Below are 13,945 nucleotides of genomic sequence, written 5' to 3' on the forward strand. Positions count from 1 at the left end.
ACAGATGGTTAGACCTGCTAAGCATGTCTACAAAAAGGCCAGCATTTTATCTACTGTGCATCCTCTCCTCCCGTAACTAGCTCACAAAGTCTCTATTAATGTGATTTCAGTTTTTAGGTTGCAATACCTAACTGGCCTCTTACAATGCCACTCCCCACAAACCAGACTGCAAACACACATTAAATATAATATTTTCACTATTTGCTCTTAACATGTTTTGTTCAGACTCAAGTAACACCATGCATGACTTCAAGGGATAAAAGGCTAGTTTTTCTAATGGAAATTGTTCCATTGCCTTGAAAAATGGCCTTCCCAGGTAATTCCATGTTTATGCCCTCAGAGGCCTGGTTTTTTCACTGAAATCTTCAGAAGCAAGTACAGATTTTTTGGTCAGACTTCCTTTTCAAATTATCAAGAAAAATAAAATCGTACACAAAGTATATATTCAGATACTGTTCCAATACAAATTCCTTGTTCTAAAATCTGCTTTTAACAATTCTATGGCAGTTTCATAAAGGCCATTAAATATTATACAATTATATATACATTTAAAGTCAGATTTTGGACAAAGATGTAGATTTTATTTTAGGTTCCAAATTCACGTGTAACACTAAAGCAAGATGTGAAGTCAACAAAACTCTCATTTTAAAGCTGGAAAGTAGTAAAGACAAGGTATGTTCAAATGCACAGCTACATTACAAAGAATATTTATATTAAAAATATAACTAGATTATTTTTAAAGATAGCAGTCTATTAAATATCATGGTCTTAGCAAAGCAAGGCCATAATAAGCATTTCAAAGTTTCATTTTTATTACATCACACTCCAAAGTTTTGGGACCCTTTCCCTGAGGCTCACCTCACTATATACTGAAGAAGGCAAAATCTCAAGGTTTTAAAAATATGACGAGATATTAAGGGGCATACTATGATAATAGAAGAAACCTCTAGTCAGACTCACTTTCCAGTATGTAAGAACTACAGGACCACAAAAAGTAAGTTCGATGTTTTGTTGTAACACCAATAAAGCAGCAAAGGGTTTACACAGAAAAAGAAGAGAATGCAACATAACCCTTTTCTTTTGTATTCAGGATTCAATCCCACTCCCCAAATCCCCAATGTAATTTTCCCAAAAAGAAAGCTATAGGTAAAAAAAAAATTACCTAACAGGCATCCGGCAAACAGGCTCTCGCATCCGACGCACTGGCAAAGAAGGCAGTGCTGGGACCCCACTATCACCAATAGTGGAATTTGGAAACAATCTAAATGAAATCAGAGAAAGACTAGTTTATAGACTTGCAGTAATTTTACAGTCAGCCTGCCTTGCCTTGTAAATTAACAGCTCCTCAAAGTGAACTCTTCACATTTTCTTCAACCACTTTAGGCTACCCAGAGTAAAGAGACCACCAACCCAAATGACTTGATTTGAGTGACTACATATTGTGAACAACAGTGACCTGCCAATGAACATAGAGGCTCTATGTGTTTCTAGGACATACTGGCCCAATGTCCGGCTATGCCAAAATAACATTTTTTAAAGCTCCAGTAGGGCACTTTATAACATAAATCATGAAGAGCTTTTTTGGAAACATTTTGTCTTGGAAACACATATATGAAAAGACTGAAATATGAAGAATAAGTCACTCAGCACCAAAAGTCATAAATAAGAGGAAAAATGATATTGACATTAATTGGGCATCTTCTTTCCATGAGATGAGCACTTGTGCTCCCCAATTTCATGTTACCTTAGGTAATCCTCACAAGAACACTGCAAGGAAGGAAATAACCTTGTTTTTTCAGACAAGTAAACTAAGGGGCTCAGAGGAGGCTATATAGTTAGCTAACGACAACACTGAAATTTTGACCCATGTCTGCTGGACTCCAAAGCTTGTGCCATTTATCCTACACAGGGTCTCTGCAAAAACAACATGTCACTACCACAAAAGTAATAAAGATGTTCCCATTGTGGCTTAATAATACTGCCTTAGCTTATCGCTCAAAAAAGGGTAAGATTTTGACTTTTCATATCCCTCTTAACAGTTTTAAAAAGGCACTTTGGAATACGTACTTACTTTTTAAAATATGTCTTTATTGAGTTCAGAGAGGAGGGAGAGGGAGAGAGATAGAAACATCAGTGATGCCCGGCCAGGTGTCGCTTAGCAGTTGAGCATCGACCTAGGATCCAGGAGACTACGGTTCAATTCCCAGTCAGGGCACATGCCCGGGTTGTGGGCTTGATCAATGACACTCTCATCGTTGATGTTTTTCTCTCTCTCTCTCCTTCTCCCTTCCTCTCTCTGAAATCAATAAAGATATATTTAAAACAAAAACAAACAAAAAAACCCATCAGTGATGAGAGTCATTGATCAGCTGCCTCCTGCACGCCCCCTACTGGGGATTGAGCCTGCAACCTGGGCATGTGCCCTGACCAAGAATCGAACCGTGATCTCCTGGATCCTAGGTCGATGCTCAACCGCTGAGCCATGCAGGCCAGGCAGGAATATGTACTTTTAATTTAAACATTACTAAAAGTTATTTGATATATGAAATATATTTTGGTAACTGATCTCCTGAGGGATACAAATGTCTTTTAAGGTTTTACATTCAAATCATTTCAAGACTGTTTCTGCAGTTTGAGGTGAAGATAGTGTCTACTAGCGAATTAAGAGCTGATACTGTCTTTTTGGTTTTTATATCCCTTTGTACTCAGTCACAGTAGGACAATCTCTGTATGACAGGTAACAGTCCTACCTGCTCATTTAATTTTAATTTTTTTAAAAATATATCTTTATTTATTTCAGAGAGAGGAAAGGAGAGGGAGAGAGAGAGATAGAAACATCAATGATGAGAGAGTCACTGATCGGCTGCCTCCTGCACGCCCCCGACTGGGGGATCAAGCCCACAACCCGGGTGTGTGCCCTGCCCAGGAATCGAACCTAGGTTGAAGCTTAACCGCTGAGCCACGTCCAGCCAGGCTACCTGCTCATTTTAAAGAGTTATGCCACACTAAAACTCACTGGTTTCAGAAATGTCATGTTTCTAAAGTAGATGGTTTCCGGATCATGACAATTCATTTACCAAGTCTAAAACCCCGACTTGTTGGTCAAATATACAATAAGCACCCTCCAAAGATGTTATACCTCCCACCCCTTATATTATTTTAAAAAAGAATGATGCCTTACAAGAGTTGCCTGACATTACTCCAGTCCACACACATAGTAGGTACTTTAGTGCTACAGTGCTCATGAAATTTGTAGCCACAAGTCTGACATCGAAATCCATTTAGCAGGAACTTCTGACACATGTCACAGAAGGCAAGCTTCAGGAAGGTCTTCCGAGCCTGGAGCAACAAGAACACTGGTATAAATTATGCTGAATAAATGAAAGGTGACAAAAGGCAAAAGAATTTCCTTCTTGACCCCCAAGCAGTTTCACAGAATAAAGAATCATACTTCCATTTGTAAAATTCATACATAGAAATTAAAGTATATCTGTGACTAATGAAGCCTAAATTGCCTTACTATAAAACACTGGCATAACTAGAGCTTTAAACAATCCAACAACATATATGCTTATTGCCTTTGAGAAATTCCTGCTGGCCAAAACACTAAACATGCCACACAGAGAGAAGAGATCTGCAACTTACAAAGTTGTGTGTTGTGAGAGGAACATGATCCAAGAAATCTACTTGAAGTTCTTCTCCAATCAATGAGGCAGCATCAGTATTCCAATCTAAACGTGCTTTTTTACTAAAGAGGATTAAAAAAAACAGTATGAAAGGGAAATGTTTAAACAAGGTAAGAGTTCAATACCAATAGTAACAATAGGGCCTATTATTGGAATCCAGATTGGTTGGTTTAAACAATGAAATAGAACAATCTCATGATAATGTAAATATGCAATAAACTGAACTTTGTGATATTAAAATCCTATTAAAAATCCTATAAAACAGGTTATAAATACTACTAAGTGCAAAATTTACTCTTCACTTGCCTACTTCAATCTAGAAGAAAGAAAGGAATCACAAGTAAAATGCAATTTTCTATTAAAAAATAATAGGCTCAAATCTGTAGTTTGCAAAGTCTGTAAGTTGACAGGAGACTTGACTGTCTTAATATTTACTCTGAGACCACTCTTTCTGTGCCTAGAGTATACAAGACAGAAAAATCGATACATGGAAGTAAAATGTAATGCCCAGCTCCTTTCTCATGTCTTTTCTAATTAATCAGGTCCATTGTCCTGAATGATGAATACTTTCAAGTAGGAAGAGAATACATAATATAGCATCATTCAAACTTCTCCCTTTACCAGAAAACTATTCCAGCCTTTTTGTTTTCATTTTTGTTATCCAATAGTAAGCAATTGATCCCTTAATATAATTCCCTATACAAGATCTGGGAAGTCTTGTTTTGCCCTAATAAAAAAGAGGGGCAGCCCTATTTTCCGATCAGTCGTCAGGTGCTATCTATCCAAGAAAGAACCTAGGATAGGTCTAAAACAATGCAGCCTTAGATGAGAATGAACCAAGCTCCTCATTGTCTCAGAATCTCTCTGGCCTTTTTCTTAAACGAGAGATTTTTCTTTTGGAGGCTAGAAGTCTTAAGATCCGGGTGCCAGAATGGTTAGGTTCTCGTAAGAGCCCTCTTCCTGGCTTGAAGGTGGTTGCCTTCTCACTGTATCCTTGCATAGGTGGAATCTCTAGTCTTTAAGAAGCACTACAGATTGGCTTGGGGACCAACCTGGGGCTAAACCCAGATAAAGATGACAATTGCTTTGAAGATTCACATTTCAGCACTGCCTCCTAAGCTGAGAGGAAGAGCATAAATACAGAAATTTATACTCCTCTCTTTGAGGAGACTCATTCCCTGGGCTATACTCTCAAACTGGGGGACTCCTTGAAATATAACAGATGTAAGTTGAAGCTCAGTAACAGAACTAGCACTTTCCAAGAAGGTAAAGATAAGGTTATTTATCCACATTTGGGAGGATAATAACATAACGAATAATTATGAGTGGCTCTGATATTCTGGTGTATTACTCCTAGCCTTGGAGAGGATGCCTCTATCTTGCCACTATGGATCTTCCTTGAAGCAGAAATTCTTCTGCATCTTTTAGCCTTGTGTCAGTAAAACTGTAGGGAGTCAATAAACATTAACTGAATAAAAATAAATGAGTGAGTTACATGAATCAATCTCTTAAGAATAGCATTCTTTAACAATGAACAATAATGCAAACACTTTGTGCCTAATGTGTGCCCTTCATTATGGCAAACACAGAAAACTGCTCTCAAGAAATACACCATCTGACATTACTGTTTCCATCTATGGAAATACCTAAATGTATTTTATTTTTCAATGCAATGTTTTCAAACAATAATTTCAAGCTCTTAGTATTTTATTTTTCTCAATTTCCGCTTTATACACAAGAATATGCAAATACACAATATTTTATAGCAAGCTAGTAAATTTTTTTTAAATGGAAAATAGTTATTATTTGAAGCTTGGAGATCCTTACTAGTATGAATGAGGAGCTGACTAACTTTTGAGTTCTTACCCTTTGTGTTCGTGGAGAAGTCTGAACACTGCACAGCACTCTGGTTGCAGGCCCCTCACCTTGAGTGCTTTCATAAGGCAGTCATGCAAGCTCATTCCATTTCGTACATTGACCTACAAACAAAGGACCATCTTTAGGACCAACACAGGCTGCATACCCCCTTGGAAAGGTGAGCACAGAAATAAATGCACCAGTCTGTAAGGGTGCAGGCAGAAAGAGATTTATGACAGCATTGCTTATAATGGTGTACACACACACACACACACACACACACACACACACACAGTCCAGCAATAGGTGAGTGCTTGAATAAAGCATGGAAAATCTGTATATGTCACATTATGCCACTACATTACTCATAATGACCTGGAGGGAAGGGTGCCCATGATATGTTAACTGAGGAGAAATATTTTTCAGAATAATACAAAGAGTAAGGTTATTTAAAGGGTAGGGACCATATGCTGCATGCATGCATACATACATGTGTGTATATATGTATATATGTGTGTGTGAGTGTGTGTGTGTACATATATATGTATATCTATGTGAAAAGATATACACCTAGTTTTTAACATTGAGAGGCTGGGAAAGATAAAATAATAAACTTTACGTTTACACATCTCTAATTTGTCTGACTCACTAAAATGTACATGCAAGCATAAATATCCACCAGAAAGAAAAATAAACTAATCTAATCTATAAGCAAACATGAATTTTTCTTATTAAAAATTTGTATTTCAACCAAATAGTTGATCTTCGTAAAAAAAAAATCTCCATCTCGCCCTGGCCAGGTGGCTCAGTTGGTTGGAGCGTCATCACGTGCACCAAGAGGCTGGGGGTTCAATTCTCGGCTGGGGCACATACCTAGATTGCAGGTTTGACCCTGGCCATGTGAGAGAGGCAACAGATCAATGTTTCTCTCTCAATGTTTCTCTCTCAAGTTAATAAAAATGTATTCTCCGGTAAGGATTAAAAAACAAAAATTTCCATCTCACATGCACTTCACACTAGTGAGGGCAAGCAGGAAGTGGAAGGGATAGATTCTGCCCTGCCGTAAGGACAAACACCACTACGACATGTCAGGTAGCCTTAGCATTATATGCCCCTCCACATCCCCCTGTACCTAATCCTCAAAAGCTAGGCAGGCATTTAGAGGCCTAGTAGAAAGTGTGAGTGCCCAGGCTGCTAATAATGGCAGCTATATAAAAATTTCAACTAAAATCTTGAGTTGTTTGTTGTTTTTTAATGTATCTTTATTGATTTCAGAGAGAGGACGGAAGAGGGAGAGATAGAAACATCAATGATGAGAGTCATTGATCAGCTGCCTCCTGCACGCCCCCTACTGGGGATGGAGCCCACAACCTGGGCATGGGTCTCCTGACTGGGAATCGAACCTCGATCTCCTGGATCATAGGTAGATGCTCAATTGCTGAGTCACACTGGCTGGGCTAAAACCTTAAGAGTTTTTATAATAGCCCTATACACTTTATTTTTAAAGCCAATAAAGTTAACAAAACGTAAGGCAACTAGAGGCAGTATGGCCAGTAAGGAGAGCAGAATGTAAATTTGCAGGGTTTGTGAACAGCCTAAAGTAGAGCTCCCCCACTAGGTGAAAGTGTAACATGCCAGTCAGCCTCTTTTCAGAGGGGTGTGAGCGTATTTTGTATCTATTTTAAAGGTTTAAAGTATTTTAAAACACTCATTTAAAATGTTCCATAACAAGTTTATTTTAAAGGTTTCCTGAAGCAGTGATACCCTTAAAAAGATCACATTAACTAACTTCCAGCTTTTCAGAACAAAACAAGTGAAATATAATAAGCCTGAGCCCTGACCAGCGTAGCTCAGTCTTTGGAGCATCTTCCCACACACCGAAAGGTCAAGGGTTCAATTCTTGGTCAGGGCGCATGCCCAGGTTGCGGGCTCGATTCCCAGGCAGGGAAAGCGCAGGAGGCAAACCAGCTGATGTTTCACTCTCACACTGGTGTCTCTCTCTCGGATCTATGAAGGCACGTCCCCAGGTGAGGACTGAAAGGAAAAAAGGACAAAATGCTAGAAGAAACATAATGAGCTAAACTATGAGGACAAGACAGCAAGAATGAGCACCACAAAGAGCAATACACACACCCAGCAGTATTGTGACCTGCATCAAATACTGCACAGCAGTGCTCTGAAAGCTGCAAAGTGATGCCTGTATTAGGTCATTAATCTTCATTAAAAGTAACAGACTCCAAGAACTAGACAGTTCTTTAAATATCTTCTAATCTAGTGGGGTCCAAATGTGGCTTCCACTGGAATCATATGAGGGGCTTGTAAAATACAGATTCCAGGCCTCTTCCCTCCAAAACACATCCAAGGATTCTGATTCAATTAATCTTGAATGAAGCCCAGGAATCTGCATTTTAACCTGCTTTGTCAGGTGATTCTAACTGTAAACACTAGTCCTCAGCTATGGTCCAATCACTCATCCAACAATAAGCAGCACTTAGTCAAAGAGACATATGTTTATAAAACAAATGACAAGAAAAAATATAAGCAACTACTAATTATTGCTTCTAAAATTATTTACATCTTCTGTCATTCTCCTCTCTACAACTCCCCACAGATACATGTTGAAATCGGTTAAATCAGACTAATTTCTGGAGCCCACTAAGTAATAATGAGAGTTATTTTGGGTTCCAGCAATGAAGCAACCTGGAGATGATTAGAAACAGCTGACTGATGGTGCTGGCCAGCAAGCGGCTCCTTTCCTCTTCAGTGCTTCCCCAAAAGCTGGGTGCCTGGTTAAAGAAGTTGGTTCTTCCAGAGATAGATGGTCCATCTCTGGTCAAAGAAATAGAAACTAAAATCAAGTGTCCAAATCACTGGTTCCCAACTACCAGCTGTGCTCAAATGAAGACTGCCAAGGACTACACAGATGTAGAAAAAACTCAGAAATAATCATAGCTACAATTTTACTTATGAATTAGCCACTGTATTCAGTATGAGCCTCATTTCATAAGGGTCAGGAAACAGAGGCTCAAAATATTATGTAACCTGTCTAAATGACACAGCTAATAAAAGGCAACACGGGGATTTAAATTTGGGCCTGCTTGTCTTAAAGGTCCATATACTTAATCATTGTGCCAACTAAGTTTCCCAGTCTCCCAGGCAAACTAATAGTAGACGGGGATAGAGAAGATAGCTACAGTAACATCCAGAAGCAGCAACAAATGATCTTCAGCTTCCCATCACATTCCTACTTCCCACCTGGGCTTTCCATTTAAAGTTAGAAAATTGAAATAGTAGGTAAAAATCACTTTGCAAATAAAAGACCACTGTTGAAATATAAGGGGATTATTACTATTTATTTTGCCAGTCATTAAACTTTCATTTTTAGGAAAGGAAACAAAAAAGTTTACTTAAACTTTAAATGCATTTTGAGTTTTGCCTTCAGTTCAAATGTACCTAAATAAAATACAGGGGTACCTCGGTTTTCAAACGTCTCAGTTGACAAACATTTTAGTTTACAAATGCCGTAAACCCAGAAGGAAATGCTCCGGTTATCAAACATGCCTTGGAAGTCGAACATGCCACACGGCTTCCACTGAGGGGAAGATCCTGAGGCCTAGGTGTTGGCTGTGGATCCCTCAGTTTTCGAATGTTTCAGAACTTGAATGGTCTTCCAGAATGGATTACATTCGAAAACCGAGGCACCACTGTAATATAACTGGGAGGCTCCTTAGGTTCACAAAAGAAGTATAAAGGAATTTATTAGTAAACTGGGGAGAGTGGAACTGTTAGAACAAACTGAGAAAACTCTGGACTGGACCTCCCAATCTCAGAACCCTGCCTCTCCCTAAGGACAAAGAGTAAAACACAGTGCGCTGATTTTACACAAAGAATGGAGGGTGGGAAAGGAGAAGGTGTAGAAGTTTGAACTAAGGTTTTCTCAAATGTCCCACCAAGCAAAATTAGCACAACTTCATTTTTCTATTTTAACTGGGGGTTTTTCCCCTCCCCAGGATAGTAGGAAACTTTTATGAACAGTCTTTTTTTTTTTTTAAGTTGGAGTTTTCGTCAAAAAACAGCGGCAGTGTCTTGCCATGATGACAATAGAGATCTGTCACTGGTACTACAAAAATAAGCTCTGCAGAAATAACTGGCTAGTGTCAGTGCTCTGGAAAAGATGATGATGCTCTGATTTCTAAGCTACCTCCAGCTTTGTCCCAGAGCTTATGAACTCTAACAAAATAATTTTTTCTAGGTAATTTTATTTTCTTGTAAATACTTGACTGTAAAATCAAAAAAAATTTAAGTGAATATTTTGTTTTAATATTCAGGAAAAAATAATTTTTTAATTATTAATGATTTAAAATTAGCTAGAAAGGTCTAAGGGAGCTTTGAAAGTCTTTGAAATATATCCCCATTAAGAATGTACTATCAGTTTGAATGAACCACAGAAAAGGAGACATACCAGGCAAGAGATAATAGAAGAAAGGCCAAGGGTTGGGAAAAAATAGGGAGTGTGGAAGGAACACAGCCATATAAAGTAATAAAATCTGCAACTGGAAAGCCAATTAATAAAGATCCTAAGTGACAGTGAAGATTTTGCCTGTTTAGAAGGTGGGCAACGTGATCCATAATGTTTCCTATAGGCAGATGGAAAACTAAATTTTCTGAGAGGAATGTTCACGTACCACTGTTCTCTGCTTGTTTGGCAAGAAAACACGGATAGTACTGCTTGTCTTAGAGGAATCCGTAAGTTTGCCATCATCTGATGCTCGGCGCTGATAGCCAAACTGCTGAACTATTGTGGGGGAAATGCAGCTGGGGCCGTCAAACACTGCGTCTTTGAATCCAAAACCATTGCTGATCGTCTTCCAGGCCCCCTGTATGTGCTCCATTGATGCAGCTTACACAATATTTAAACCTGGTTAAAAAAAAAAAAAAAAAAAAAAAGACAATTATAATTCTAAAACATAAGGAATTAACTCAACAACACAATATATAAATTGTAGAAATAGTGGTATGTAGGCTTTTTTTTTAAGCACTTCATTTTACTCATTTTTATTTTACTGTGGTGAGAACACATCATGAGATACTACTCTCGACAATTTTTTTAAAAAAATATATCTTTATTGATTTCAGAGAGAGGAAAGGAGAGGGAGAGGCAGAGATAGAAACATCAATGATGAGAGAGTCATTGATTGGCTGCCTCCTGAACACCCCCAACTGGGGATCGAGCCTGCAGCCTGGGCATGTGCCCTGACCGGGAATCGAACCCCAATCGCCTGGATCCTAGGTCAACGCTCAACCGCTGAGCCAAGCTCGACAATTTTTAAGTGTACAATACAATATTGTTGACTACAGGTTCAGAGTTGTACAAATCTCTAGATCTTATTCATCATCTTGTTTAAGTAAAACTTGCCCTTTGATTAGCAACTCCCCATTTACCCCTTCCTCCAGCCTCTAGCAAACACCACTCCGTTTTTTATTCTATATATTTGACTATTTTAGAGCTTTCTTATAAGTGATATTTTCTGCTTAAATAATCAGAAAACTTCTATGTTAGTGTATTTCTATAAAATATTTCATAGATAACTAAAAAAATTAGCAAAGTGGGGAATAGAGATCAAAAGATTTATCAAGGGTTATACCATCAGTTAAAAGCCAACCAGGAACATGTGCCAAGGTCTCCTCTTAGTCTAATGCTTTTACAATTACATTTCTCTTCTTTAGTTACTGAATATTAAGTAAGAGCAACTACACTTAAGTATGAGTAACACATTAGTACTATGAGAAATTATTTTTAAAGTGTAAGCCATAATTTTCTGCCCTCAAGGAAGGAAAAGAAATTAGTACTTCTAGGATGTGTTAGACGCTTTATATATAAACTACTTCATTTAATTTGTAATAAGAACCCCCTAAATTTTAAATCTCTTACCTAGCCACCCTCTTTTTTTTAAAAAACAAATAAGGCACAGAAGAATCATGCTACTTGCCCAAGAGCACCAAGGTGATAAGTACAACAGGTTCTATATCTGTTTAAAGTCCATGAACTTTCCACCATACTATTCAGACTTCAGTTTTGTTACAGAAACAAAGCTTATAAACAGAAGCAAGCAGAGACAGTCACCTAAACAAAAATAACCATTTGTTTTATTCAGGCAACAAGAAATCTGCAATAGAAGTCCATGGGTAGTCACACGATGACAGTTAAGTCAGATACTCTGCAGTGAGGACACAGTGCCCTGACACTGACAGGGAGTCAGAAATTATGCAAAAATGAGAGGTCCGTTTCCTCCTGCAGAAAACAGTGAGGCCGAAAGAGAACCCCATCCTTCTCAAGTGTTCCTCCTTGGGAACTTGTTTTGTCTTATTATTAACAATAGCTATCATTCACCACGTGCCTACTATTATGAGGCAGTATGCTTACATTCCACTCATATTATCCAATCTGATCCTGAACGATACACTAGGCAGGAATTACATCCCTATTTTACAGTTGAGAAAATTCTCACACAGCTTTAGGATTCAAAACTGGCAGCCTTGACTCCAGAGCCCTTACCTTCTCACATATAACAATGACATTTGAAATCATTTAGTCAGAGCTGAAATGGGCCTAGAATTAAAGACCATTTAATTCAACCTCTTGTTTTCAACCAGAAGTTTTTACCTTAATACCCACTATATGCTAAGCTCTCTCTTATATCACATGTCTAAATCAAAAGGGGATGATAGATATTAACCATTATTCTTAGCTGACAGTTGAGAAAACCAAAGAGGTTTACTGACTTACTCAATATCACACGGCATTTACTCTCACAGTCTTAGTATAACTTTTTTGGAGCAGAATGTGGTCATAACTATTAAACTTATGAAATGGTCCTAAAGACTGATCTAGTAATTCAATTCTACTCTAGGAAGTTATCCTACAGCAGTGTAAGTGTCTAAAGATATATGTACAGGAATCTTTATTATAACAGCGTTCATATCCTTGAAAATGAAAAAGAGACAAAATACCTAACAATAGGGAATTAAATCATATTAATATCCATGTGATAAATGAAGTACCCTTATATGTGCACAGATGGATAACACTACTCAAGACAGACAAAAAATGAAAAATATAGTGTGAATCTTTTTATATTAATCCAGAAAGAGGGAGGAAATCATAAAGAGGTGAGAAAATCTAGAATAAATATTAAAAGTGATTATTTCAGCAGAATTGTAAGGAATTTTTACTTTTATACATTATCTATTTACTTCTTGCTCTTAATATTTTACTGTTACACTATCAACTTCTACATGCCTATTTTATTTCTGTAAGGGGGGAAGCGTGGGCCAAGATCCCACAGCCTTCAAGTGGCAAGGCCATGACATACTGCCTCCACCTCTGGCACTTAAACCTGAGTCCCAACACCTTCCTAACTCTATCCCTTGGTTATCATGAGGTCTCTTTTTAGGGCCACCGACAGCTCCTGTTTTCCCTCGATCTTTTCCCCCCAACTAATGAGGAAGAGATAAAGGAGTTTACAACCAGATGAGAGAGAGAAGACTCATTTGAGTACCTCACTAGTCTAAAATGATGCTGCTCCTACTCCTATAGCTATCAAGCAGCCAGAGCAATTTTTATAATGCAACTCATCTCTCCCATTTTAGACTCAGGGTAAGAAGAGCTAAACTACTTCTCTCTGAATATGCCAAGCTTCACACCTTGGGACTTTGGAACTTCCTGTTCCCTTCACCTGGAGGTTGAAACCTCCAGAAATAAGCAAGTTGGCCTTTTCCCATTACTAAGTTCTTCACCTAAAGGACCTCTTTAGAGATACTTTCCCTAGCCACCCTAGCCCCATCAAATAATACTGTATTATTTTCTTCATGACACTTACTACTATGCTAGACTGTTTATAGATTTTGGTCAATACACCACCCCTCCTTCAGCTTCATGAGGGCAACACTCTGCCAATCTTGGTTACTGCTGTATTCTTAGTCCTAAATTACAGTACCTAGAACATGAAGGCATGCAAATATTTATTAAATGAATTAAGACAGGAACCAGAATAATGCTGTAAAAATATAATTTTTTATAGAAAAGATCTTTCAAGAACTAGGAAATGTGAATTAAATCTCCATTTGGTAGTATACCTTTAAAAAACACCTACTACTGAGCAAAAGACAAAACGGCAACAAATTGCATTCTGTATTAAATTGTGGGTGAGGACTGCATTACAGGGGAGGGCAAAAGTAGGTTTACAGTTGTAAGTATGAGAAACAGTTTATTCTTGCATTTTTATTTATTAATTATTGTATTATTTGCCATATGAACAAATATAAACCTACTTTTGCCCCACCCTATATAACCTATTGGCTAAAGAACCCACTTATGAGACTTAAATGTAGCTTACATCCAA

General features: G+C 37.9%; 1 protein-coding gene across 1 annotated transcript in view; it reads right to left on the reverse strand.

Moving 5' to 3' along the window:
• RAF1 (Raf-1 proto-oncogene, serine/threonine kinase) overlaps positions 1–13,945 on the reverse strand; it is a 66,314-nt gene that overhangs the window by 16,519 nt on the left and 35,850 nt on the right. The window contains exons 2-6 of the mRNA XM_081160050.1: positions 10,229–10,461; positions 5,553–5,665; positions 3,646–3,748; positions 3,182–3,339; positions 1,163–1,261 (exon numbers count right to left, since the gene is read on the reverse strand). Coding sequence (XP_081016176.1) covers positions 1,163–1,261; positions 3,182–3,339; positions 3,646–3,748; positions 5,553–5,665; positions 10,229–10,435 — 680 coding nt within the window. The 5' untranslated portion in view covers positions 10,436–10,461. The remainder of the gene's footprint in view (positions 1–1,162; positions 1,262–3,181; positions 3,340–3,645; positions 3,749–5,552; positions 5,666–10,228; positions 10,462–13,945) is intronic.

This window comes from Miniopterus schreibersii (genome assembly GCF_964146895.1).
Source record: "Miniopterus schreibersii genome assembly, chromosome: 15".
Taxonomy (NCBI): domain Eukaryota; kingdom Metazoa; phylum Chordata; class Mammalia; order Chiroptera; family Miniopteridae; genus Miniopterus; species Miniopterus schreibersii.